Here is a 26598-nt window from a genome sequence, read left to right as displayed (position 1 = left end):
AGCGGGAATTAGAAGCACCAGCTGACCTGTGATGAAGGACCCTGCAGGCATCTGGCTGTAATTGGCGCCTGCGGCAGCCAGGGCCCCTACGGGTGCGGCGTTGAAGGCCGCCCCGTACCCCGGAGGTGTGGCGTAGGGACCCGGGGGGAAGGCCTGAAATAGAAAGCAAGCTGAGGTTAGTTAATCCATAGTCTTTAAGAGGAAAGATGGATGTATGGGAACAAAAGCCACATTCCAGAACTACTGAGGGGTGTAACACAGGCAGGGAGACTCACTCAAGGGTGAAGACTGAGGTCTAGCAGGTGGTTTTTCCATATGGTATAGGATTCTGATGGAAGTGTTTGTGTGTGTGAAGGAGGTGCACCGAGAGGGAAAACAAGTTAGGGGGAAAGAGGGTTACCGGTGTGGGGTGAGGCTCCGTGCCCTTGCTGGCCAGCCGGCTGAGGATGCTGCGCTCGGACATCTGAAGGCGGGCTGCGATGGGGGGTATTCGGGACAGCGTGGCTGGCAGGCGGGTCACATCCGCCTTCATGTCGCTCAGCAACTCCTCCAGCTGGTTCAGAACTGGGGCCCGGGCCACGGAGAAAGAAGGGCAAGAGAAAGACAGGGAAAGAGAGAGATGGAGCCAGGAAAAGTGACAAGGAGTCAGATGGACAGATACAGTCAGAAAAATAAAGAGGAAGACACAGACATCAAAGAACCAGAGACAAGTGACAGAAGCAATAGAAGAGAGCAATAAAAAAGTAGACAGAAAAAGAATGACTCAGGAAAGTGTCAGGAAAAAGAGAGACCAGATCATCACAGAGGACAGATGGAGAGAAACAAGAAAAAGGAGAAATGGGAGAAAAGAGAGGTAGGGGAGGATATTGGAAGACATGGGGGCGGGGAGTTGTCAGAACATCCCATACTGGAAGAGTGAGGTTGGGGGATTGGGGATGATGGGGAGGAAATAGTCAGGAGGTGTGGGAGGTGGTCAGTGGTATCCAAGGTTTCAGAAATCCAGGTTTTAATATGTAAGGGGAGAGGAGGTTAGAGGGTCAGCATTATAGATTCCATGAATAGAACAGGGATCAAAGGGGCCAGGAGTCAGTCACTATACCAGGCAGGATTAGATGGTTAAAGGGCTTTGGTATTTAATCTATAATCATCAAGGTAAGAGGGTATGGGAAAAGGGTTGAAGGTCAAAGGGAAGTTTCACAGGGTCAGAGGGTGGATGGGTGGTAATTTCTGCCTCACAGGGTGAATATGTGAGGGAATATGATCTGTGAGACAAGAACTAAGGACCTTTGTGGTGTATACATAGGCCAAGACCTCAAGTTGGATGGCATTAGCAGTATGACAGGTGTGTGAAATTCTACCACACAGGAAGAGGCTCTACTGTGTAGACAAGACACGCAACCGGAGGAGTACCTCTGGTGGGCACTGACATGACCACTATCAGGCATGGAAGAGGGCTGACTTGCACAAGTGCTAAAAGCTAAAAACTAAGGGGTCAGGGATAGGGTTAGAGGTCAGAGGGGGATGGTTCAGAGGGTAAAGGGGGTCAGAGGGGTGGGAAGATTTTGAGGGGTGCGGGGTGAAGACTTACGCAGCGTTGTGGGCCCTCCCCCGCGCGGGGCCGCCGCGGCCCTTACCCTTGTGCAGGACGGCGTTGGCCGGCTTGTTCCCCGCCAGCGACTCCTTGGAGAGGTGCTGGTGGCTCTCGGCTAGGCACTCGGCCTCGGCAAAGCGGGCGTGGAGGGCCATGGCGGGGTGCGCCGGCTCCTGTGACAGGTTCAGGTAGGCCGCCCGCCGCAGCTGCTCCTCGATCACCAGCGCCTGCTCCAGGAGCTGAGGGCACAGGGTTGGGGTGAAAGCAGGGCTCTACTATTCAGAGGTGAGCAAGATGATGGACCAGACACAGCACTGGAGACCCATCCTCCCTCACTGCTGGACCAGGGTACCTGCTGCTCCATACTAACTGCAACCCCAGTGTCAACCCTGATTCAGACCTCAGTCCCCAACACAAAGTTACACTTTGGAATTGGCCTCAAACTTTGCCACAACCCTCAAAGTATTAACTTTCCTTCCCTGCGTTCCAATCAGATCTGGTCCCAATTTTGACCTGTTTCTCTTCAACCCTATTCCTTTCTTCCCTTGTTCCCACCTTGAACCTCCGGGCCAGGAACTTATTTTTCATCTCCAGAAAGTTCCCCTTATTGGCTTCAGTTTTAAATGGTTCATTAATAATGGCAAATTGAGCATCATTCTGGATGTCCTGCCACCGTGCATAGCCGTGGCTGTTGATTAAGGAAAGGGGACCATCAAGGAATTTAACAGGGATGTTTTGGGCTATAAATGTTTTTTCCTTTTGGTCTGATCTTCCGAAGTGTGGTACAAGCCTCCCTTCCCTGTGTGTGGACTCATCTCCTCCTGTAGTTACCCTCTCTCCTGGTTAAGAGAACCTTTGGTACTTGTATCAAAGGATACAGGACAATCCCAGCCAGAAGCCAGTAGTCATGTCTTCGGTGCCAGATCTCATTGAGTTTCCCAGAGGAAATAGCTGCCCGTTCTTCATTCTGCCACAGGGTATGAAGCTCTGGAGGGGACAGCAGACAGAGGCATCAGGGGTTTGCAAACCACATCCTTCCTGACAGACAGGTATAGATGAGAAAATGAAAAATTATAGAGTACTAAAGTCTACTTAGGGGGAATGAATAAAGCTGGCTTAGAAATGAGGAATAAAATTGATTATGAACAAAGTCATATTCTAAGATTGAGAATAAAGGTGAGATTAGAGACGTGTGGAGTTTGGTAGTACACTTAGGAAGACTTAAAGCAAGGATCAGATTCAGCATTCACCATTTTAGAATTAAAAGTAGCTTCAGGCAAAATGAGAAACCCTAGGAGGTTGGGCAGATCCCAGTGAGAAGCAGATACTAGGAAGAACCTCTCCCACCTGTGAAACCACCGTCAGCAATATTGAACATGAACCGTGGCTTCTCCACCTTCTCCTCACGGCGCCCGTTGGACCTTGGCTCATGAGGCCCAGGTCGAAGCTCCCGGTCCCCTTTTATATCTTCTGCTAGGGCAGACAGGGCAAAGCTCACACCTCAGGACACCTCCTTCCAGTTCCCAAAACTACTTACTACCTGTACTGTACTGGCCTTTCCAATAGCTACCCACCCAGGACCCAGGCCATTTGGTCTCCCAGACTCCACCTCCCCTGATCCCCTCAAGGACCCAAGCGTCCAAGTGTCCAGTCCTTCCACCCATTACCTCTCTTGCCCAAATCCCCTGTTTCCCCCTCCGGCCTCTCCCTGTGTTCCTGTCCATCCAACGGCTTCTCCTCCCCCCTTTCTCCTGGCGTCGACTCTGTGGCTGTGGGAGGGGGCAGGGGATAGGAAGGATGTCACCTTCATTCCCCTGACACCAGAAAAGGGAACTCCCAAATTCTAATCCTCCCATCACCCTTAGGGCCAAGCACCCACCTGACTTATCTCTGTCCCCTCGGTACCCAGGTTCAGGCTCCATCTCTCCAGGCACTGGCACTTCATCCTCTAGGGGAATCTTCCTTGGCTCCAGTCGCTCCCCAAGTGATGGGGCTGGGCTTGGGGCATCAGTCTGGAGGAGGATAAGAGAGTCAAGATCAGCCAGAGGACTGACTCCCAGGTACCTGGCTACTAAGATACATCTCCCAAGACCCTTCCTCCCCTCTCCTCAGAGGAGAGGATAAAGAGAAGGCATACCTCTGTCTCCATCTTCTCCCCAATTTTGCTATTCTTCTCTGGCTTCTCCTCCTGGTTGCCAGCTTCTTCCTTATCAAGAGGTGTCCTTATGCCATCTCCTTTCTCACTTGGAGCAGGAGTAGCTATAGGAGGAAGGCAGAACAGTACTATGGTTTGGATGTGATTGAAGTGTCCTCCAAGGGTTCACATGTTAAAATTTAATCCCCACTGTGAGGTACTAGGAGGGGGGACACTTAATCCAACCATGGTGTGTAGAGGAGGATCTTTGGGAAGTGATCAGGATTAGGTGAGGTTATCAAGGTGGAGCCCCATGATGAATCCTAGGGACATGCACTCTCTGTCCCCTCCTCTGTGATGTTTTACCCTACCTTGGGACTGTGCCAGCAAGAAGGCCATCACCTTTGTGTGGCCCTTTGACCTTGGACCACCATAATCATGAACTCAAAACTCTTTTAAAAAGTTAGCCATAGGTTTCCTGTTATAATCATGCAAGATTGACGAATACAATGAGGAAAGCAGGGGTTCCATCTCTGACTCTTGACCCCATCTCTCTCTCTCCTGCCACCTGGAATCCTGATTACCAGGTTTAGAGGTGCAAGGACTATTGGTAGCAGAAGCCTCAGGAGTGGTGGGAGATGTTTTGGTAGGAGAGGAAGCTCTAGAAGAGCGCTTGGAGTCAGCGCTGGGATCAGGCATCAGCTCCGGCATTGACCAGCGCCCATTGATGTGCTCAAATTCCTGTACCTGGGGAAAGGTTATTGTAGAGACAGGGGTTAGCTCCAGGCACTAGACAAACAGGATGCTCTGGTCCCTTCTGTCTACAACCAGCCTGAGCCCATAATTTGAGGACAGAAGGCAGAGGAAAAACAGAGTCTAAGTGGTTGCCCTGATTCTTAGGGTGAGGGAAGATTGATACCTTCTTCTTGACAAGAGACATGACTCCAATGCGGGTCAACACCTGCTGGCGACTCAGTCCCTCCCGAGGGACTCCATCAGCAAAGGTTTCAGAGCCATCTGCACCAGGCTCACACAAATGGCGCATGAACAAAGACACATAGGCCCTGAGGAGGATGGGGGTAGGAGGAAGGTTAGGGAGACTTAGAAAGGATTTAAGGCACAGATTATTGAACCCCTAAACCCCAACTCCCCAGGTACCTCTAGGGCTCTCATCCCCATGGGGCCTCTCAGCTCTCAGCCCTCCAAATCCTAACTCTCCTATTGACTTCTCTCTCTGTATATGTATCCTGGGCTTTGATACTTTGTTCCTGGGCCCCATCAGTCAGTTATTCATCCTTTCCACCAGCTCCTCCTGCCAGGTTATCATGGCCAAGTAAATGTGAGGCTAGGCCAGCCCAGGCGAGGCGCCTTCCTTAAATACCTCTCCCATGAAGGAGGGTGCCTGGCCCCTCTATTCTAGGCTCAGCTGAGGGGAGGTGGTGTAGGCTGAGCCCACCCCCAGGAAACTGAGCCAGGAGACACAGCATGGCAGGGTAAGTGGTGATCAGGTGAGTAAGATAACATCATATGGTGGCCCAGAAAATCAAAGTAGGGCTGGGGATGTGGCTCAAGCGGTAGCGCGCTCGCCTGGCATGCGTGTGGCCCGGGTTTGATCCTCAGCGCCACATACAAACAAAGATGTTGTATCCGCTGAAAAATAAATATTAAAAAAATTCTCTCTCTCTCCCTCTCTCTCTCTTTAAAAAAAAGAAAAAAAGAAAATCAAAGTAATACCCAAAGTTCTTACCCCGTCAACTGAATCACCCCTGAATCACCCATACTCACTTGAACTCCTTCTCAGTCTTGCCCCTCAGGTCTCGTACCAGCCACTGTGTGGTGAAGGCATCCTGTGGCGGCATTCCCCAGCGCATCACAGCATTGAGGAAAGCCTTCCGCTGACGGGTGTTGAATCCCAACACCTGAGGATAGAGCAAGAAGGCAGGGGTTATAAATGACCAGGTTTTAGGTCTTGGTCCTTTTTACTTTAGTGATCCAGACCTCAATTTTCAATTCTCTCTCCCTGCAGCCCTCATTCTCTCCTTAGAGAATACACAGGAGGCTGGGCCCAATTCTCACCTCAATGTTGCCCCCAACTCGAGCCAGCAGTGGAGGCAGGGGCTTGTCCTTCTCATTTCGGAGCTGCCTTTTTGACTGTCGACGTCCTGAGGATGGGGGTGACCCTGATTAATAGATCTACCTCCTCTAAGACTCAGACCTCTTCCACACCCCTTCCCACAGATTGACACATAGGAATAGTTGTGTCACATTCATTTCTAATTTTCTTCCAACTACTTGCAGAACTATCAACCCAGTAAATCTAAAAGAATCAAGTCATGTCAAATATTTATTTGACACAGGCAAGATTCCTTCTGGAAAGGTAAAATGATGTAACCACTTTGGGTTATTTATTTATTTATTTATTTATTTTTGCAGGGGGACAGGGTGTTGCTATGTTGCCCGGGCTGGCCTTGAACTCCTGGGTTCAAGTGATCCCCCTCCTGACTCAGCCTCCCAAGTGACTAGGATTACAAGCATGCACCACCATGCCTGGCTGTAAACTCCAAATTTTAACAGTGGGGAGATTATCAGCATTTTTTCCTTTTTGCTCATCTGCAATCTAGTTTTTCTACCCAAACCCCCCCCCCAAAAATAAAAAAAGCACTTTTATTTGTTCAAAAACAGTAGGCCTAAAAAGAAAGTTGGGAAGTGAAATGGGAAGAGCTGAGGGAGAAAGGAAAATGTGCCACCTTCAGGACGCTCATCAAAGTCTTCATCTTCCTCCTCTGACCCTACTGAGTATTCTGATTGGTTATCTGTGAGGGTAGAAAAGACTCAGTGGTGACTCCTGGATTAGCCATGCTGGGACCCTTTTTGCTTGGATTTCTCCCCTCCACCCTGGCCTTAGCCCTCATGAGACACTGGGGTCACTGCCCACAGCCTGACTCTGGGTCATGTATCTTGAACTATTTGTATTCACTATTTGGTCCCAAGGCATCTTCTGCTCCACCACCCTGCCTCCTGCCAAAGCTACTATAAACAACCCACTGGTAGTTAAATTGCATGCCAACCCACCTGGCCTTTGGGTAGTTTCTACTGATCCTTCCTAACTACTTTCTCTTTCTGCAGGAAAAGACCCTGACTTCTTGACTTCTCTTTCCCTCTAAGCAGACCCAGCCTCCAAGTTCCTACTCATCATCTCTTTCCTTCTCATCACCTGCATTGGTGCAGTCCTTACCTTGGTCCTCCTGAGCAGCATCGTTGTAGTTGACTTGCTTGCGAACCCTTTTGCCCTTGCCTAGGTTCCGGGCGAGGTCTTCCTGCTGCTGCTCATAGTGATGCCTCAGCAGCTTTTCCCAGTAGTCAGGGTCTACATTCTCCTCCTGTTTGATGATCTCTCGCTCGATCTCCTCAATCTGAAGGGCAGCAGAGTAAAGGCTGGCAGTCTCCTTCCTCACCAGTCATTTGGCAACATCAAAAGCCCTACTCTCCTGCCTCAATCAAATCCTGCTTGCTGCTCCTAGATCCCTTTCTCAGCTCTGCTTCAAGTTTTTGGACATCAATCATTTCCTGTATCATTTATTCTATGCAAAGTACTTCTCCTATCTTTTTGTTTTTTGGAGGTACTGGGAATGGAACCCAAGATGCTTTCCCACTCAGATACATCCCCAGCCCTGTTGATTTTTTTTATTTTGGGTCAGTCTTGCTAAGTTGCTCAGGCTGTCATTGAACTTGCCATCCTCCTGAATCAGCCTCCTGAGTAGCTGTGATTTTAGGTGTCTGCCACTGTACCTGGTTCTCTGCCTCTTTTAGCCCTCTTTTCTAACTTCTTCTATACTTCCATCTTCCTCCTACATTGACTCAGGAGATACTCTCCTAGGTTTACCAGAACTTTCTATGTCCAAGTTTCTCTCCAAAGTCTGGTTTAACCTATTAGATTAATAATCTGTTTGACAAAAGGCCAAACATTCTGTCTGAAATGTGGAAGCTAATACACAATGGGTGGAGGGAATAGAAGTTCATTGGATTAGATAAAGGAAAATGAAGGGAAATAAGAGAGGTTGGGAATAGAAAAGACAGTAGAATGAATCAGACATAATTTTCCTATGTTCATATATGAATACACAACCAGTGTAATTCCACATCACGTACAGCTACAAGAAGGGGAAGTTATACTCCATGTACGTATAACACGCAAAATACATTATAATGTCATGCACAACTATAAAGAACAAGTAAAAAAATATTTTAAAAAAAGAAGTTCTTTGAGGTTCACTATTGCTCTTTGCTAGAGGCTAACATGAGAGAATAAATAAAAAAGAGCAAAGGAGAATCCTACTTCCAAGGTTTGGTGAAAGGACACTGCCCTTGAAAGACGACCTGTGATAGACAATGCCTGGCCCCCAAACCTCTCACCTTGTCTTCTTCCCGAACAACATACTGTGCCACCTTGAAGGAACTGAGATACTCATTCATGTTCTGTACATCAGTATCCTCAGTTGCATCCTGGTTCCTGTCCAACAGCCGAGCAATGGCCTCATTGTCATAGTGGATCACACTGCTGTCCTCCTCTTTGTTCTCCCCTGGTGGGGATGGGGAACAAAAGAGAACTTGGGGTTCCAATCAGAAGCTCAGGCATCACCTTTTCAAAAATGGAGAAAAGGATATACTCTGGGGGCCCAGGAAGGAAGGCTTTTTTTCCTGGAAGCAATGTCAAGGGGTTTTTCTTTTGTTTGTTTAGGAGGCTAACCCTCTTCCAAGGACCACTAGAAAGAAGACTCTTCTTCCTTCACAGGCTACAGAGGAGTATGCTTTTCTCCCAGGGTGGGCTGAAGTAGAGAAGTGCTCAAAGGACCTGGCTTCACGGAGAAGGGGCTGGCTTCAAGGAGCTGCAGAAAAGGCTCTCACCTTCATTTTCATCTTTGAATAGCTCCTCAGTGCCAAATTTGAGGATGTCATCAAGCTCCTGCTTGGACATAGACCCTGCCTTGGAGCCCAGCCCGGGCCGCACCACCAGGTGTGTCAGCATCATCTTTCTCTTGGCTACCTGTGTGATTCGCTCTTCCACGGATGCGCGAGTCACAAACCGGTAAATCATCACTTTGTTGGCCTGGCCGATCCGGTGAGCCCGGCTGAAAGCCTATAAGGATGAGAGAAAGCAGGGGTGGGCCAGGGGAATGGCAGGGAGAAGCTGCCACATGCTCGGGAAAGGCCCTCTCCACTCCCCAAAGAGGTTTATTTCTAAGCCAGCCCACAGCATGATACACTTTTCTGTGAACCCACATCTCCTTGTTGAATGGCACAGGGGCTCCAGGATGCAAGTTCCCACCTGGATGTCATTGTGGGGGTTCCAGTCAGAATCAAAGATGATAACAGTGTCAGCAGTCGCCAGATTGATGCCTAGGCCCCCAGCTCGGGTAGACAGGAGGAAGCAGAACTGTTGGGCCCCAGGAGCTAGGAGGTGAGAATTAGGAGGCTAGGTTTTTCCTGTACCCAGTATTCTGTCCACCTGCTGTAGATGTTCCTTGACTACAAATGACTATGACTCCAACTCAAAACCTAAGTGTCCAATATCCCCCTGTACCAGCTCCCCTTTTGTCCCAGGGACCTGGCACAGGTTTCTCAGGCCTTACACACCCACCAGCAACTAAGGGATCTCCCTCTTACCATTGAATCGATCAATGGCTTCCTGCCTCAGGGCACCAGTGATACCACCATCAATGCGCTCATATTTGTAGCCTTCGTAGTCTAAGAAGTCTTCTAGCAAGTCTAACATTTTGGTCATCTACAGCAAGGGAAAAGGAAGGAGTCTGAAATACCAAGGCGGTGGAATGGGCCAGTCTCTTCAAACTATCCCTTTACTCAAATTTGACCCCAAGCTTTACACCTGAACTCCTGCCCTGTCTTAAGCATACCGAGTGTATTTCCTCCTCCTATTCCCAGCTGCTCACTATTCTGCATTCTTGCCATATTCTCTTGATTAAAGACCATTTCTACTAAGACAGGTTCCCTGAGACCTAAGAAAAGGGTACATAAAGCTGGATGTGGTGGCACACACCTATAATCCCAGCAACTCAGGAGGCTGAGACAGGAGGATTGTGAGTTAAAAGCCAGCCTCAGCAATAGTGAGGTGCTAAGCAACTCAATGAGACCCTGTCTCTAAATAAAATACGAAATAGGGCTGGGGTGTGGCTCAGTGGTAGAATGTCCCTGGGTTCAATCTCTGGTACCAAAAAAAAAGAAAAAAAACACAGGGTTCATAAGATTTCTAAAAATCTGTACAAAAATGATATAACTGTATGTGCAGTTTTCTGGAGAGCAGAAGTGTAGCTTTCATAGGACTTCTAAAAGGTCTTTGTTCCTTGACCCCACCTATCAAGAAGGTTAGGAAATAGCACTAGTTCCAGAGGCCTCCTAGAGGCAGATGGCTCCACCGCACCCTGCCCCTAACCAGCTAAACAGGAGCTGGACTCTAACTTCCAAAAGCCTTAGGAACATGGACCAGAAGCCAGGAATGAAGTAGCTGTGCTAGGCACTCTTATGGGTAGAATCTCCTAATCCATCACACCATAGCAGTCATAGAAAAGACATCAAGAATTAAGGTCTGGCTAGAAGGGAGGAACAGAAAGCAGAAACAGAACAGAGGGGATGGGTCACCTGCGAGAAGATGAGCACTCTGTGTCCTTGTTCTTTCAGCTTCCGCAGCATCTTCTGCAGTAACATGAGCTTCCCTGATGATTTAATAAGTGCTCCACCCTCATAAGCCCCACTGGGAAGTTTTGGGGACTCCTGAATAGGAAGCAAAAGGAAGAAAGGGTCAGGAAACATGCCTCCTTATCCTTAGTGTGCCTGGAAAGCCAGAAACCCAAATCTACCCCACCTTTCAAATTCCTACTCCTCAAGAATCAATTCTTTGGCCTTCTGGTCTAGTTCCACCCTCATGCAATATGGTCTCTCCCAGGTTTTCAGAGTATTAGCCATTTTATCAGTTCCCTGCTCTTTGTATCTACCATAGCAGCCACAGGAAAGAGGTATGGGTGATTGCAGCACTTCTTAAGATCCATCATGATGTTAAGCAGTGACACTTGGTTCCCACCGCCTCGTGAATTCAAGGCCTCAAAATTTCGAGTCAGGATGTATTTGTAGTATTTCCTAAAGACCAGGTCAGGGGCATAGAGGAGATATATAGAGGAAGCAATTATGATATTGTATTTGGTCATTAACTCCTGGAAAGCTACCACCAAATCCCCAACCCCCAGTAGCCTGCTTTATGTCTCACTTCTGCATGGGGCTCAGCTCCACTCGAACGATGAGTTCTGTCTTGGCTGGCATGTTCTTAAAGACATCTGCTTTGAGCCTCCGCAACATGTGAGGTCCCAGCAAATCATGCAGTTTCTTAATCTGGTCCTCTTTGGATATGTCAGCGAACTCCTCCAGGAAGCCTTCCAAGTTGCTAATAGACAGGAGGAAATAAGGAAATGAACAACTGTCAAATTCTTTGACCCCAATCTCAGGCTTTATTCTCCAATCTCCATCCAAGATTCATTCTCTACCAGTTCCTGAGCCTCTGTGGCTTTCTCTATGCAGACTACCCTTAGTGAGCAACTTACTTAAACCTCTCTGGGGTGAGGAAGTTTAGCAGATGAAAGAGTTCCTCCAGATTATTCTGCAGTGGGGTTCCTGTCAGTAGCAACTTGTGATCTATCTTATAGCCATTGAGGACCCTGAAAAACTAGAAAATGGGGCAAAAACAGGCAGGAGAAAAGGCTAATCAGTGACAAATGTTTGATCCACCACATTGACTGTTCCCTTCCCCCAACTCCTGTTTCCCTCAAAAATCAGAGGACATAAAAAGAAAAAAGAAAAAAAAAATCAGAGAGGACAAATCCTTAGTCTTCTCCCTCCTCTAGGCAAGACTTTCCCTGAGAAGTTCCCAGGAACTCTACCTCCCAGAACTTGTTTTTTATTTGTTTCATTTTGTTTTCAAAGACCAAGGCAAGTTGGAATCCACAGTCTCAAATTTCTCAGGTCTGGGACTCTCACTCACCTTGGACTGGTTGTTCTTGAGTCGATGGGCTTCATCCACCACAAGACAGGCCCAGCGGATGGAGCCAAGAGCTGCCTGATCAATGGTGATCAGCTCATATGATGTCAGGAGAACGTGGAATTTCACCTGTGCCTCCCTCTGCCAACACAACCACTGCATGTTCAGCTGCCACTTGATATCCATGCACCTATACCTCCAGCCCTCATTCTTTACTCAGATATTCTGTGCTCCAACTTGGGACCCCAAGCAGAGGTCACTGAATATGATCCCTAAACTTTTACCCACCAGTCCAGCACACAGATCCATGGGGGTCAGAGGCATGAGAATAGGTGGAAGAAAGGATAGAGAAATGCAAATGGAGAATACAGGAACTAAATTACTGGTTGAGGTATAGAAATGACAGATCTGAGGGTCATAAGAGATGTGAGGTAAAGGGGCTTACCTTCATCTTAAAAGCTTTCTTGCCGCCTTTGATGGCATTGTCCTCAAAAGAGAACTCATTCTCACGAATGATAGCCCGGCTGTCCTTGTCACCCGTGTATGTCACCACGTAGAACTTGGGTGCCCACATCTGGAACTCCCGCTCCCAGTTAATGATGGTAGAAAGTGGGGCACTGACCAGGAAGGGACCTTTTGTGTGGCCCTAGGAGTCAAGGGTGGGGAGCACATTAGTCTAGGCTCCAGGGTATACAACCCAACCTGCTATCTGCTATGTAAGTCCATCCTCCACCCCTCTTCCCTATTCTAAACTAGGTCTTAGCCCAGTTGCCCACTTAGAGGCCTAGAATGTAGCACCTCCTTATAGAGTGAGTAGAGGAAGACGATGGTTTGAATGGTCTTTCCCAGCCCCATCTCATCAGCCAGAATTGTGTCGGTGCCCTGGGCCCATGAAAAACGTAGCCAATTCAGCCCTTCCAGCTGGTACATGTGCAGTGTTCCTCCAGTAGCTGTGATAAACCGTGGCTGAGTCTCATATTTCACTGTAGGCTGTAGAGTCAAGAAGTCAGAAAGCTCAAGGGAATAGTCAGGGCTCCTCTGGTCTTGGTCTTCCCCTCCCTCTCTGGCACCAGTATCAAGTTGGATTATAATTCTCTCTGTTATGTCCTGAACTTATCAAAGTTCTAATCTTTAATTCCTCTCTTCACTCCTTAAAACAACATGCAGCAGCACCATGAGGAAAGGCTAGATGGTACAAGAGCCCTACTGGGCTGCTATCTATAGTAGCTCTCACTCTTATGCCAAAATTCCTAGCCTCTCTCAAGACAATGCTGAACACCGAGAGAAGAGCTACTATTCAAAGAAGTTGCTAAAACCCTGGGAAGCTGTGTCAAGAGTCCCATGAAAAACTTCAATCACCATGGCTCCAGAAAAGAGAAAGGCCAGCTAAGAGAACTTACATCATTAGTAGGAGAATTGGGAGGCCCGTCACCCTGCAGTTCCTTCTTCTTCTTCTTATACTTGCGGGGTTGGGCAGGGTCCTCCCCCATAATAAGTTCTCTGGGAAAAGAATATGTCTGAGTGAGGCCTAGTCCTTGAAACCCCTCCCATTTTCCTGAACCCACTGTTCGTAACCTAGATTTTCTTGTATTTTTTTCTCCCAGTCTCTATACCATCACTTTTTATACTTCACCCTGAAAGCTAACCTTCTCCACTCCCAAGCAACTTCTTACCTATTGCTCAGGACAGATCTTATTTCTGTTACTTGTACTGGCTGTTTTCTGACCCCACCCAAACAACCCAGCCCAGGTGGCCACTTCCCTAAACTCTAGCTTGGCTGTGTCTCTACTTCATCCTCATTTAGCTTTCAGGTGCCATCCTTACTCTCCCTCTAATCCATGACCTGGTTCCCTCACCGATGTCTCCAGTAACTTTGCTTATGGTCTTCATATTCAGGAATGTTCATTTCGTCTTCTTCCCATGTGGACTGGTCATAGGGCAAGTCCCTCCATTTCACAAGATAGTGGTAATTCCCTTTTTTATCCACACTGTGTAACAGGAGGAAGAAAATAATCACAAAGAGCAAGAAGTCCTGATAAACACAAGTATCAACAGACATGAAGCATTTGTCACCTCACCCTCAATGGCAGGCCAAAGGAAGGGAATTCAGAATGATTTAAGTACTATCCTAATCTTTTAGGATGGCAGGTAAATATCAACTTTCACAAAATATTCCTGAAGAATCCTCCAACCTTCATTCTTCCAATTAGTATTTACTGAGCATCTACTATGTGCCAGGCACTGTTCCAGGTACTAGATCCAGCAGTGAACAAAACAGACAAATGACCCTATCAGAGAGCTCACATTCTACTGGGAAGGCAGCAATGAATATATAACATAACATTAGGCAGTAATAAATACTATGAAGAAAAAAAGAATCTGGATGAACTGTGCTTCTCGTGTTTCATTTTCTTGCCCCCATTCCCAGACCCATGTGGGAATCTCTTATGCTATTGGGAAATTAGTGACAGCAAAGACAAATGCTGGGCTGGACTTTCCTCCTGGGTTCTCCTACCCCATAGAGGAAGCTAGGCCAGAAGGCTAGAGCTTTAGCAGGAGTAATCAAGTTTCATTCAGTCACTTAGTCTATTAACAGACATTAACACAAGATCATCTCCACAGTAAGAACAGTATCATATCCCAGATTGGCCTTCCCACAGACCAAGGACTCACCTGTGGTTGATGATTCGATGGACAGTCATCCACTCTGGCTTGATGCCGAAACGATAGTACTTCTCCTCCATCTCTGCATAGTGTGGATCTTTCACCTTGCGCTTGTCACTCTTCCCATCATCCTCACCAGAGCCATAATCCAGGGGCGGAGGCTCATCCATGTCGTTCTTCCGTTGGTAGTTTCGGTACATTACCAAGTGGAAGATTTCCAGCTGATGCACAGAGAGAAAGAGAAGAGATAGTTCCAACATCCAGAGAGGACGAAGGGTGACAGAGAAAAGGCCTGCTGGGAGAAGAGAATGACTTTAAAAGAGAATAGATGAGCAAAAAAAAGCCAATGCCAAAGCAGGAGAACAAATAAAATGAACAGATGGAATAGTCAGAAGACAGGGCCTGGGTGGGGCCAGGAAGAGCAAAACACAGGCAGAGAATATGGTTATTAAGAGTGTGGATGGGCTAGTATAGCTCAGGGGTAGAGAGCTTGCCTAGCCTTTGCCAGGCCCTGGGTTTGAATCCAACACACACACACACACACACACACACACACACACACACACACACACACACACAAAATCGTGGAGATTGATAAAACATGAAATTAAATAAAGTGAAGAAAGGCTATTTTATCTCTAAGGAAAGAAAGCTAATGAAAATGAAGAGAAAGAAGACTGGAAACCTATGAAAACCATGGAAGTTGCAAAGATATGAGAACAGAAGCCTAAAATGAAAGAAAACAAAGGAAATGGAAGACCAGAGTAGAATGGCAATAATCAAGGTCCCAGAAGAGGGGCAAAAGAAAGGCTCTTGTACCTGAAGCTCCTTGGCCCAGGAACAGTGCCAGTAGGATAGTCCTACCCACTTGACAAAAAATTCTCGCTCAGATCTGCCTTGAAGAGGGCGGGGGGGTGGTACATCTGGATTCCCATCTGCCTGTTGAGGGGCTGGCACTGCCACAGGTGGCTCCCCCCATCGCCAATGCAGGATCTTCTGCACACGACCCTTCAGCACTGGACACTTCAAGTTGGACACACATGAGAAAGAAGAAAGGCAGAAAGAACCCCTTGTTAGGAGAAGAAAGGTGCCAGAAGGGGAGGGGGCAGAGAAAGGAAGACCTAAACATCTGGGCCCCAGAGAGGGACAAAGGGGTCAGGCCTCATGGTAAATGCCAAGAAGGTGGTTCTACTCACTGTGCATCGGGGACACAGCCATTCACCATTGGGGATGTCAGGCAGGGGAGGGTTCAGGCAGTGGATGTGGTAGGAGGATATGCAAGCGTCACAGCACAGGAGCTCCCCACCATCCTTGCACACACGGCAGTACTCCATGTGATCATCCTCTTCCTCCTTCTCCCCTTCCTCCTCTCCCTCCTCTTCATATTCTTCATCTTCCTCCTTGGCCTCCCACTGTACCCCCTCCTTCTCCTAGAAGGTCAAGTACAGACATAAAGGAAAGGATTAAGGAGTGAGACTAGAGAATAGAGGCAAAAACAGGATGCCTGAATCCTAGAAGTGCAGAGAAGACTGGTGGAAACTAAGGAATAGAACACCCCAATTTCCAAAAATGTTGACTATGGGGGCAAAGAGATGGGGGAAAGCACCCAATTAGGATCCTGGATGCTGAGACATCCATTACTGAGGAGCCCAGGCATTTGGGGGTGAAAAAGAATAACTGAAAACAAGAAGGAAAAAGAGGTGGGTGGGTTCCTAGGGGCATGAGGTACTCACACAGTGGGGGCAACTCCATTTGCCCTCAGGAGCCCGGTCAAGCTCAGGATCAAGGCAGACGAGGTGGTAGGCACGAGGGCAGGTGTCGCACAGAATAATTTCCCCACCCTGCTGGCACACCTCACAGTAATCCTGGTGATCCGTCTCGTAGCCATCAACCTCCTCCTCCCCGGCCACTGCAGGACAGCCCAGGACTGTCATATACCCCAGTGAAGGCAAGGGGAGAGAGAGAGAAAGCACAAGCAAGAGAGAGAAAAAAGGGTATCCAGGGAGGAGGGAGGGAGGGAGAGAGAGAGAGACACACACACACACACACACACACACACAGAAGAGTTGAGTAAGAAGTCAAAATTGGAAAGAAGAAAAATGGCAAAAGGAGGGAAAAAGGCAGAATGACAGACTCACACAGAATAAGCACCCCTTACCCTTCTTCTTTTTCCTTCCTGGCCGGCCTCTCTTTAGTTTCTTGGTGCGGACAGGGCCATCAGGCCGGCCTGAAGCACTGTGGATACTGCCACTGTCCAGGTCTGACTCCTCAGCCTCTGGTTCAGGGCCCTCATCACTCTGAAAAACATACTGCCGGTGGTTGTCAGTGAGGCAGACTTAATTCCACTCCCCTCCCCAGGCCTTGGGGTCCCAGGTCCAGCTTCCCTTGTAGACCTGTCTCTGGACCCTAGCCCTTGATGCCCAGGTATTTAGCAGAAACTAAGGGGTCACTCACCGAGCCTCCCTTTTTCCTCTTGCCACCAAGAAGCCCTAGTTTGATTTTAAGTGGTGCCATCTTCTTTCCCCGAAGCTTCTTACGTCCATCAGGCACTCGGGGGCTCTTACTCCGCCTCTTATGGCCTGGACCTGAATGAGGGTAGAAACGAGGAGAGAGAAACCAGAAGTCATAGCACATCCTGGTAAACAAAGGTCATGGGGATTACTCTGTGGGCTATGATTTCACTAAGACCCTCTTTCTGGAAAATGTTTTTCTTCTAGCAACTGGGGCTGGGAAGGCAAGAGTTCTAGGCAGTTTGGAGGGTGGAGTGACAGTGGTTGAATAAGTGCATTTCCTACCTTTGCCCTCTTTGGTTTTGGCTCTTCGGATGGGTGGGGGCTGGATATCAGCAGCAGGGGGTGGTGGAAGGGCAGGGGGTCCAGAAGGTGCTATGGGGGTGGCTGAGGAGACAGCAGCTGACACCTGCTCAGCCACAGCTGCTGCTGCTGCTGCTGCTGCCGCAGCCACAGCAGCTGCTGACCCCTTAAAGGGGTTGTTGGCGCTGAACTCTCTCCACTTGGCCCCAAGGATGGTCATCATCTTAGACATTGGGATCTTAGGATTCTTCTTAGCAATTAGGGGCCTGTAAGTATAGAAGCAGAACTCAAACCCTTCACAGATGGTCTAGGAATACTGCCATCTTCCCTCATCAATAGTCTGTAGGATTTCTGGGTGATAAAAATATAATCTATTAAGAAAAAAATCAATTTAAATAATAAATAAGTGAAAGGAAGTTTAAAAAAACAGTAAGAAAAAAGCAAAATAAAATTTCAAAGCCAAAAAGAAGCTAAAAAGAATAAAGTAAAAAAGAATAATATAAACTCAAATGATTTACTTCTGTATACTATTTCACAGTTTAAAACACTTTTATATAACATCTCATTTCATTTTCACAATAATTCTTGCTATAATTCACTGCATTATACTAGTTAAACTCATGGAACCTGAAAAAAGGTTCCAGTAGGAAGGAGTCTGATAAATGAAGATTTAATAAATAAGCAAAGGAAATTCTGGAACACTGATGGCCACATTGTTCTGCTCTGCTATAGGGTGGTTAAGCTCTGGTAAAGACATATGTGGCCCTGAGTGACAACAAAAGCACCATCTTTAGCAGTAAGGTAAGTGAAACTTTACTAAAGACAGCTATCAGTTAACACATCCTGGGGCTAGATACCAAATGTACTGGGCTTTGTACTCACTATCCCATCAAATCCACAGATTCCTGTCAGTAAAACCATTATTATTCCTATTTTACAGGTGAGGAAACTGAGGATCAAATAAATTAAGTTACTTGCCCAAAATGAGACCAGGGCCTGAACCTCATAATTGCTTCCAGGATAATAATTTCTGTTAAAAATGCCTCCTTCCCCAAAAGACTATTCTATACTTTGAAGGCCATTGTAGCTTAGGCCCACTGGCAGCAAAGCATTCTCCATTGTTACTGGGACTTAAGGAAGATGCAGAGACTCGATAAATGACCAAGGGAAATTCTGAAACAATGATGGTATCTCCCAGAATGAGTTTAAAGAAGTCATAGAGGGGAAAATGGGAATGCTGGGCTAGGAAAAGACTCACTATATTCTGTTGCTAGACAGTTCCCTAACCTAGGACTGGAATCATGATCTCTGTCCCTCACGCCCCTCAGTGAAGTATTCTTAACTGGAATCCTGGGATACTTAGGAGTCCAAGAATGCCTTGAAATTACGATGTGAAATTTTGTGAGCATGGGCTGAGAATTTCTCTGGAGAGTAATTTCTTTGCAATGATCAAATTCCAGAGGGATTCAGGACCTCCCTAAAATTGTCTGTTCAAGAGGACTCCCAGTTCCATCCCACCTCATGAACTGGCTGAAGGCTTTGTAGTTGGTGAGTGTGTGGTAATCCTCCTCAGAGAACACATGCTCCACATCCTCCAGGCCCCAGGTCAGAAGTAGAGTTGCTGATGACTTCTGTTCCACCTGCTGAGTAGGGGGAACTTCAGTGAGGTGGGCACTCCCCGGGCTCTCTCCTGGGCCCCCACACATGCCTCAATACTTACCTACCAGCTTCTTGCTCCCTTCTCTAGTCCAACCCTATCCCTCACAGACTACGCCTCAGGGAATTCCCTTCCTGCTCATGCCTGTTTCTCAGATGTTAGATATGCCTCTCTAATGCTGACTACTCACCCTTGCTCTCTAATCCTACTCACCTTTTGGCCCCCATCACCCTCCCCCTTTTTCCTCCGCTTTGTCTTCTTTTCCTTTTTTTCTCGGTGCTTCCGTCTTCTTTTCCGACCTGGTCCAGTTCCATATTCACTACCCCCACTCTCTGACTTCTCCCGGTACTCATCTCGCTCTGAGCCAAATTCTTCCTCACTGTCCTAGAGAGAGAAATAAAAATATCATTTATTCATCCTTACGATGTGCCAAGAACTGTTCTTAGCACATTACATTTTATTTCCATCTCCACAACAATTGTATAATAACTGATTCATTGATCCACTTTACAGATGAAGAAACTGAGGCACAGGGAGCTAAATAAATTGCCCAGGAAGACAGAGGGGTCTGAACTCAATACAGTTTTCCTCCAAGACTGCTTCTGTTGGATGTTAGGGCAAGTCACATCAACAATTATCGGGCTCTTCACCAGGTTGTAGAGAGTGAGGTTAGGGTCCTAGATCCAAGAGATACAAAGTAATGGGGTGTGGGGGAGTGTGAAAGGGGTCAAGCCTCCTTGACTTCAGGACACCTCCCTACCTGGATAATCAGGAAAAAAGAAAATGTGATTCTCTGGGAAAGGTCCCTGAGGCTTGCCACAAAATTAGGAATCCCTGTCACTTACAAGTTTCTTGCGTTTGCGGGGTTTGCCTGGCTTGTTTTCCTTCTGTTTCTTGGGTCCTCGCTTTCTCTTCTTCACACCCAATGCTGAAGGCAGCAGCCGAATGTCATCCTTATCTTTGGAGCAGAGAACATCAGAAAACATAAGCCTCTAGGTTCCTAATCTCTAAGGCCCTTCCACACCCCCTTCCCCACTGCCTCAGTCCCACTCTCTAGGAACTGGGCATTAACTCCTCCAAACCTTGCTGCCTTTCACTGGATGCAAACAGAGTGTGTTGAGTACTCTGGGATGCTCTGGTTCTGAATGGGAGGTCAGGGGTCAGAAAGGAAGAACGCCAAACCACTCCCTTCTCTCCCCTCCTACTAACAAGGGACCAGGCTCCAGGCCACGGGCTCTGACTGTGGCAGGTCCTTTCAGTCGCCGCCAGGACTCCTCCTGCCTTCCCCTCACTTCGCCAGCTGGCATCCTGCCCAGGAACTGGGGGAAGCCATGCCCAGCTGCTGGCCTGGCCTGACCCCAGCACTTGGAGTGGGGAGACACAAGCTGGCAGCTCCCTAAGCCAGATGCTGAGAAGGGAGAGCCAAAGGTGGACACCTGGGTTCTCACACTAACACCCTGGGGGCTGACATGCTTTTTGCCAAGAGGGAGGCCTCTATTTACATTTCCTGGGATAATCACCGGCATCTTGTCACCCCAACATAGTCCTAGAGGAAAAGAAATCCTCAGCCAGTCATTTTCATTTCTTGCCCACAGGATCATAGTGTCTGCCTGCATTCTAACCAGAGAGGAGGAAATCTCCAGAATTCCCTTAATGACTTGAAATCTGCTTCCAAATCTATTCCCATATTCTTGCTCCCCTTGAGAACCCAGGGGCTGCACCCTTTATCCCCTGATTTTACTCTTCCCCTCTATTCTCTGTTCCAGACATCCTGATCCATCACTATACAGACAACCTAGGAGTCCAAATGAAACAAAGATATGGGTAGACAGAGATGCCCAGCATTTGTGTTCTCCAATGTACACACACTCACGGGCACAAATCCAGGAGTCAGCCTGTACCTGCTTCTGCAGGTCAAGATCCCTGACTCTCTCACCAGAAGCCTCTGTCAAGTGGCCCTGGGCAGGTTCTTCCCTGATGTCTCCTCCACCCTATACTCCATGACCCCTGCCAGTCTGCTGAGGCTTGGGAGCCAGTGTTGCTCCTAAACAGGAAGACGATGTGCCATACAAACTGATGCCACACAGACTGGGCCCCTGTTAGCCTCTGGCACCTAAGCACTAGACTAACCAGCCAGACCTGTCTTGTCCAGGCAGAGGCAGCTGCTGCAGGAGGGGAAAGCCTGGGTTTGGCCCAGACCCTTGCTCTAGGACACACAATCCTCTTTCCCTCAACAGCAAGGAAAATTAGCCACAATTAACAACCAGAGGCCTGGGTTTCCATTCCCTCAAATTCCTGGCACCTCCCTCCTTTCACACTACTTTTTCTCCTAACTCTGGCAACCTGTGTCCTCTTGCGCTGAACCAGGAGGACACTCTAGCACTGGCTGTGGACGTGAAAGGGGGCTGCCTGCCTAGGACCAGGGTGTGAAAACCGAGGTGGGGGATGAAGGGGGAACTGTAGTAGGAAGTCAGGAGGACGCCAGGCTCCCCTGAACCCCAGGGACTTGGGTTAACACGAACATGGAAACGGAGGCTGCCGGGGCAGTGGCAAGGGCAGGCCAACTGGCGAAGGATCAGGAAAGTGGCCTGGGTCACTCCCAGCTGGGGGTGGGGGCCCGCACAGCCTGTGAACTCCACTACCCCCCCCCCCCGCGCAGCAGGAGGTTCCCGAACTTGGACGGACGTCCGCGGCGGGGAAGGCAAAGGAGAACGGGCGAGGGGAGGCAAGGGAGGGTAATAAAGCAAATCTAAGTCCTAACCTCTGTCTCAGCAGCCACTCAATGCTGGCCTGGAGCCCAGACTCTCCCACATCCCAGCTCAGATCTCGGGAAGGCGGGGAGGGAGGGTGGAGCCTGGCTGCTCAAGCCCGGGGGAGGAGCCTGCGCGAAAGCCTCGCCTCCCACCCGCCCCTCTCTCCTAATCTCACCATCAATCTCTCACACATATATTTATTTTTTCTCAAATTCCCCTCCCTCCCCCACAACGAACCTCCATAATAGGTCTGCTGCACATGCGTACTGCACGCAGGGGGTGGGTTTGTATTTTCAGACCTTTTGCAAAGAAACTACCAGAATTTTCCGCACCACCCACAATCATTCCCCACCCCCACCTCAAGGAATCACATCTATATATTATGTTATATTATTTCTCTAGACTTGCCAGAAGGGGGAGGGAGAAGAAATGAGTTTTTTTGGCTTCCTGCTCCCTTCCCCCACCAACACGAGTGCTATTATTTTAAACGTTTAACAATGTAAGGAGACTGGAGCGAGGGGGAAGGGATAAAATTGGTCTTGAGTAAGAATGTAAAACAAAATGGTGAGAATCAAAGCGGTCGGACTGAAAAACAATGGAAAGCTCTCAGATGTACAAATTCATGTTCCAGAAAAGGATGAGGGAGGGCAGCCTGAGCAGATCTCCTCTGAGGAGGCTTATTCTCCCCACACTTAGGTAGACAGAGATAATGAGCAGGCTAAAAATATTTTCCCAAAGTTTTACCTCAGAAAGTCATCTGAGGGGGTGTATCTGGGTCACTCATTTGACTCGGAGGGCTGAAAGGGAGATAGCATTGCCCAGGGAGAGAGGAGAGGTGCAATTTCACTTTAGATGTAACACTTTAAAAGCGTCTGACGTTTCTTCACGATTCAGAAAGCAAAGAGGGAAAGGGGGAGGGAGTAGGACACAAAGACCCATCTCAACCTTAGATTCTTTCATGCGCCCCCCTCTCTGAAACCCAGATCCGGGATCAAAAACACCCAAATACCAGATTCCAAGTTCAGAATACAAAATAGGTGAGGGCTGCTATTCCCCTAACTCACCTGACATCCTTTCTTTCCCTCTTTCGGCACCTTGCTGGAGGCAACCCTACAGGCAACCCTTTCCCCACGACTCTTTTATTTCTTTTTCCTCCTGTGAATTCTGCCGGCTGGCTCTCTGGGATAACTTTTTAAAAACTTTTCCCTTTATAATATAGACAAGCCTGGGGGCACAGGGAGACTTTAACCAGTCTCCATTAAACACACACCCCCACCCACCCACACAAGAAAGCACTCCCTCACTGCCTCCTCAAAGGTTGCCTCAACTAGATAAGAACATGTGCCACATAAGCCACACGGATCAATATGACAGTTTTACAAAGAGCATGATGGTAGACGTTTTGAAGTCTGGGGCATCTGTACTGCTCTGCAGTCCCCAAGCAGCGGGTGCAGACACCATAAGGCTCACCTATCCCAAGGAAGCCCCAAAATCCCTCCACGAGGAGGGTGGTCTGAAGGGAGCCACTGCTGGGCTCCTGATGCCAGGCAGCAGTCTATCTCCATCACTCCCGGAGAGTGCCGCCCAGAGCGCCGGGTGACTTGTCATTCAGGGAGAGGGGTGCTGAGTGATGGTCAAGCTGCAGACCAGCTGGGTGGGCAGGTTACGCCCCCCCCAGCACGGTCAGGGTGTGGGTGGTTTCGGCCAAAGAGTGAGTGACAGTGAATGGCAGCCACGTGAGAGTCACAGCTGGGCAGTTCGGCCAGCCCAGACTGACAGGAGAGGGGGAGAGGGGGTCGCACTTGACACAAAAGAGCCCGAAACAGAACAGAGATGAAGGGGGTGGGGCCGGGGACATCTGGCTCCCCACTTTCCTCTCGTCCCCCAATCTTAACTGACTCTCACGATCCCCCAGCTGGGGAAGTGGGGGGTAGCTCAAGTCTAACTCCAGGAAGTGGTCTGAGTGGAGTGTTGCCGCTACCTGCCTCGAGTCATCAGCCGCCCACATGTACGCGACCCCTTTCCCGCGTGCCACCACACGCCCCAGAGCTGGAGGGCACCGAAGTCCCCGCAGGTGGAAAGGGGTCCGATGGACACTGTCATCTTTCTGCCGGCCCAAGTACCGAGTGGAGTGGGGTGGGGGGTTTGCGCCACACCACACATAGAAACCTCACCCTGCCTCGGTGCAACCCCACCGGGGTCGCAGCCCGCGGGGCGCTCGTTCGGCCGCCCCTCCCCCACGCGCCCCTCCCCCCACGCAGCCGTCCGGCCGCCGGGGTCTCCGCGGTCCCTCGCTCGGCCAGGGAGGGGGCCCTGGCTTCGCCTCGGCCGTTTCCTGCCTACCCCCTCCCCGCCGAGGGTAAAAAAAAAGATCTCCTCCTCCTCCTCCCCCGAAAGCCGCGACCGAGTGGCCCGGTCCGCGCGCGCAGCTCGCGCCCAGCGCTCTCCAGCCCGGGCGGCAGCGGCAGCGGCGGCGGCGGCAGCGGCAGCGGCAGCGGCGGCGGCGGGGGAGGGGTGCGGCGGGGGAGGGGAGGAGGCCCGGCCCCGCGGCCGCCGCCGCCCGGACCGCCGGGACCGCCAGGACCGCTGCAGAGCGCCGGCCCTAGACGGTGGCCCGCGCCCCGGATTCTCCTCGGCTCGGCCGCGCGGTGGGTGCCCGGCCCCCCGCCCGGCTTCGCGCGCCCGCGGCTCCCACTCGGGCTGGGGGGGGGAGTCGGGGCAGCCGCTTACCTGGCGGCGGGGGCGGCGGCGGCGGAGGCAGCGGTGGCGGCGGCGGCGGCGGCGGGAAGAGGTGGCAACCGGGGGGGCTGTGGCGGTCGCGGCCCCGGTCGTGGCCCGGCCCGCGCCCGAGTACTCCCTCGTCGTCCTCCTCCTCATCGTCCTCGTCGGCCGCCTCCACCTCCTCTTCCTCTTCGTCGCCCTCTTCTTCCTCCTCTTCTTCCTCCTCCGACACCACCATCTCCTCCTCCTCCTCCTCCTCGTCCCTCAGAGGGGAAGCCATCCTGTGGCTCTGGCCCCCCCACCACCCCCCCACCCACCGCCCGCCCGCCTCCCCCACCGCTACCACCTCCTCCTCCTCCTCCTCCTCCTCCTCCTCCTCGGCGGCGGCGTCCTCCTCTTCACCGCCTCCCCCAGCCCCCCAAACCCCCGGGCCACCCCCCTCCAAAACCCCCACCCTCGGGGCCGCCGTCTGAGGAGGGGGGCCGAACCACCCCCAAAAATGTTCTTGGAAAATTTTGAGGAGAGACTTTTTTCCCCCTTCTCTTTCCTCCCAAGAGAACAAGAAAGGGGATTTTTTAAAAAGAAAAAAAAATTATATATATATATATATATATATTTATATATATATAAAAGTTTTCGACTTCTCTCTACCCCCCTCTCCGTTGCTTTAAATATATTTAAATTCTGAGGGGGGCGCTCAGAAATATTTCTCAGAGCTGAGGCACTAAGATGGCCGCCTTGAAATTATTTTTAAAACAACCCCCCCTCCAGCACCGCCACCCCCTCCATAAAGAAAGAGAGAGGGGGAAAAATCCCCTTTTAAAACAAAATGGCTGGCTTAATATTTCATTTTTCACCCCCCCCCCATTCTCCTCCCTGTTACACCCCCATCTCCAACCCTCTACCCAGAAACCCACAAATTTCTTCCTTTTTTCATAACTGATTAGTGCACAGATTAATAGAGATATTTTCCTTGTGTACTGAAGTGTGTGTGTGTGTGTGTGTGTGTGTGTGTGTGTGTTGGGGGGGCATGAAGGATTTCTGCATAAAACAAAAATGGCTGCTGTGACTAACTCCCCCCCTTATAAAAAATATTTGGGGGGGGCATTAATCAGTACTCATGCTCAGTCTGACATCAGCATAAATTGTTAAAGGTTAACTAGTTAGATACTAGTCCAACTAGATTGAATTTTTTTTCTTTTCTTTACTAGTCTCTTTCTCCCCACCTCCCTTCTCTAAAGAAAAGCTTTTTTTTTTTTTTTGAATACTTCAGAAGGGAGTGGTTTGATGTGAAGGTTTTTTTTTCCCCTTCAGGCATTGAAAAGGAAAAAGATGAAATATATGTTTATATATAACTCTGTTTCTACATACCTCATTGAAGTCAAAATGCATTTAATTGTGTACGTATCTTTTAAATGAGAAGCGGTACTGAATATTTTTCTTATTTCTTTAAAAAAAGTGACAGAAATCCTAGTGACTTTTGGGGGAGAGATATGAATAGATACGATGATTGAGTTTTTTTTTCAAAGGAGTCCATGTTTGATTCTCCCCTTTGCCCAGCCTTTTCAGTGATTTATAATTGTGGTAAATTTTATCTTCACTTTTTTTCCCTTTCCCTCAGCCTCCCCTCCCCAAGTTGCTAGCATATAAAATTAAGCTGACTTGAGGAATTAATTTGGGGCTAAATAGAACAGATTTTTAGAATAAAGGGGAGAGATAAAGTCTGAAGATTGTGAAATTATTTTCTCTTTTCTCCTGTTTCAGTATATTTCCCTTCCTCCATGATCTCCAGCACTGATAAAGTAGAAGAAACTGAGGTACCAGGAAAGAGAAAAGTAACTGGGACTGAGGTAGGGGTTACACTCAGGTATTTTTGTCTAACTTGCTAACCCTTGGTTTCCTCTACCCTAGTGTTTATTTTAAATGTGGTATCAGGAATCAGATGGACAGTTGAAAAGGAGTCCAAAAAGTAGCTTTCTCAAACAGATTTGATCAGAGAGGTCTAGACATAAAATACAGCTTGCCAATGAATGGAGCAAAGGAAGGAGGTGAATTAGCTTTAATTCTACCCTTTTTGTACCTCACCTTTTTCTTACTCTAGTTTTCTCCCATTCTTTTGATCTCACTTTGCCCCTCCCTTGCTTCCCATCCCAGGCCAGTAGAATAGTCTCTTTCCTGGGCCATTTCTCACCTCTGAAATATAATTGCTGGCCCCCAGCCGTGC

The 26598-nt window shown here is 49.0% G+C and overlaps 2 protein-coding genes and 1 non-coding gene across 19 annotated transcripts in view; 1 reads left to right on the top strand and 2 right to left on the bottom strand.

The window, feature by feature from the left end:
- Chd3 (chromodomain helicase DNA binding protein 3) overlaps positions 1-24673 on the bottom strand; it is a 26383-nt gene extending 1710 nt beyond the window's left edge. The window contains exons 1-39 of one of the 15 annotated variants that reach the window (XM_078042820.1): positions 24384-24673; positions 19746-19858; positions 19114-19284; positions 18762-18886; positions 17226-17509; positions 16885-17015; positions 16589-16739; positions 16164-16357; positions 15627-15860; positions 15250-15453; positions 14440-14651; positions 13623-13754; positions 13167-13266; positions 12565-12756; positions 12212-12412; positions 11770-11907; positions 11333-11454; positions 11002-11175; positions 10733-10874; positions 10380-10511; positions 9390-9507; positions 9052-9176; positions 8631-8862; positions 8139-8305; positions 6961-7138; positions 6473-6538; positions 5802-5887; positions 5511-5644; positions 4645-4789; positions 4310-4472; positions 3729-3850; positions 3471-3603; positions 3259-3360; positions 2939-3064; positions 2470-2578; positions 2147-2279; positions 1589-1830; positions 401-564; positions 27-153 (exon numbers count right to left, since the gene is read on the bottom strand). In XM_078042820.1, the coding sequence (XP_077898946.1) occupies positions 27-153; positions 401-564; positions 1589-1830; positions 2147-2279; positions 2470-2578; positions 2939-3064; positions 3259-3360; positions 3471-3603; positions 3729-3850; positions 4310-4472; positions 4645-4789; positions 5511-5644; positions 5802-5887; positions 6473-6538; positions 6961-7138; positions 8139-8305; positions 8631-8862; positions 9052-9176; positions 9390-9507; positions 10380-10511; positions 10733-10874; positions 11002-11175; positions 11333-11454; positions 11770-11907; positions 12212-12412; positions 12565-12756; positions 13167-13266; positions 13623-13754; positions 14440-14651; positions 15250-15453; positions 15627-15860; positions 16164-16357; positions 16589-16739; positions 16885-17015; positions 17226-17509; positions 18762-18886; positions 19114-19284; positions 19746-19858; positions 24384-24654 (6095 nt within the window). In that variant the 5' untranslated portion in view covers positions 24655-24673. Of the gene's footprint in view, positions 1-26; positions 154-400; positions 565-1588; positions 1831-2146; positions 2280-2469; positions 2579-2938; positions 3065-3258; positions 3361-3470; positions 3604-3728; positions 3851-4309; positions 4473-4644; positions 4790-5510; positions 5645-5801; positions 5888-6472; positions 6539-6960; positions 7139-8138; positions 8306-8630; positions 8863-9051; positions 9177-9389; positions 9508-10379; positions 10512-10732; positions 10875-11001; positions 11176-11332; positions 11455-11769; positions 11908-12211; positions 12413-12564; positions 12757-13166; positions 13267-13622; positions 13755-14439; positions 14652-15249; positions 15454-15626; positions 15861-16163; positions 16358-16588; positions 16740-16884; positions 17016-17225; positions 17510-18761; positions 18887-19113; positions 19285-19745; positions 19859-22717; positions 22740-24383 lie in introns of those variants that run through there. The other 14 variants (XM_078042821.1, XM_078042824.1, XM_078042823.1 and 11 more) reach the window with 14 other exon arrangements.
- Positions 5061-5199, bottom strand: LOC120884671 (small Cajal body-specific RNA 21). The gene has a single exon (XR_005727093.1).
- The window catches only part of LOC144376168 (uncharacterized), a 27552-nt gene continuing 24681 nt past the window's right edge, over positions 23728-26598 (top strand). Inside the window, exons 1-2 of one of the 3 annotated variants that reach the window (XM_078042851.1) lie at positions 23728-24301; positions 26139-26224. In XM_078042851.1, coding sequence (XP_077898977.1) covers positions 23743-24301; positions 26139-26224 — 645 coding nt within the window. In that variant the 5' untranslated portion in view covers positions 23728-23742. Of the gene's footprint in view, positions 24302-26138; positions 26242-26598 lie in introns of all 3 variants that reach the window. The other 2 variants (XR_013436324.1, XR_013436325.1) reach the window with 2 other exon arrangements.

The sequence above is a fragment of the Ictidomys tridecemlineatus genome, chromosome 3, assembly GCF_052094955.1.
Source record: "Ictidomys tridecemlineatus isolate mIctTri1 chromosome 3, mIctTri1.hap1, whole genome shotgun sequence".
NCBI lineage: Eukaryota > Metazoa > Chordata > Mammalia > Rodentia > Sciuridae > Ictidomys > Ictidomys tridecemlineatus.
The sequence above is the reverse complement of the archived record's forward strand: the minus strand, read 5'-3'. Positions and strand labels throughout refer to the sequence as shown.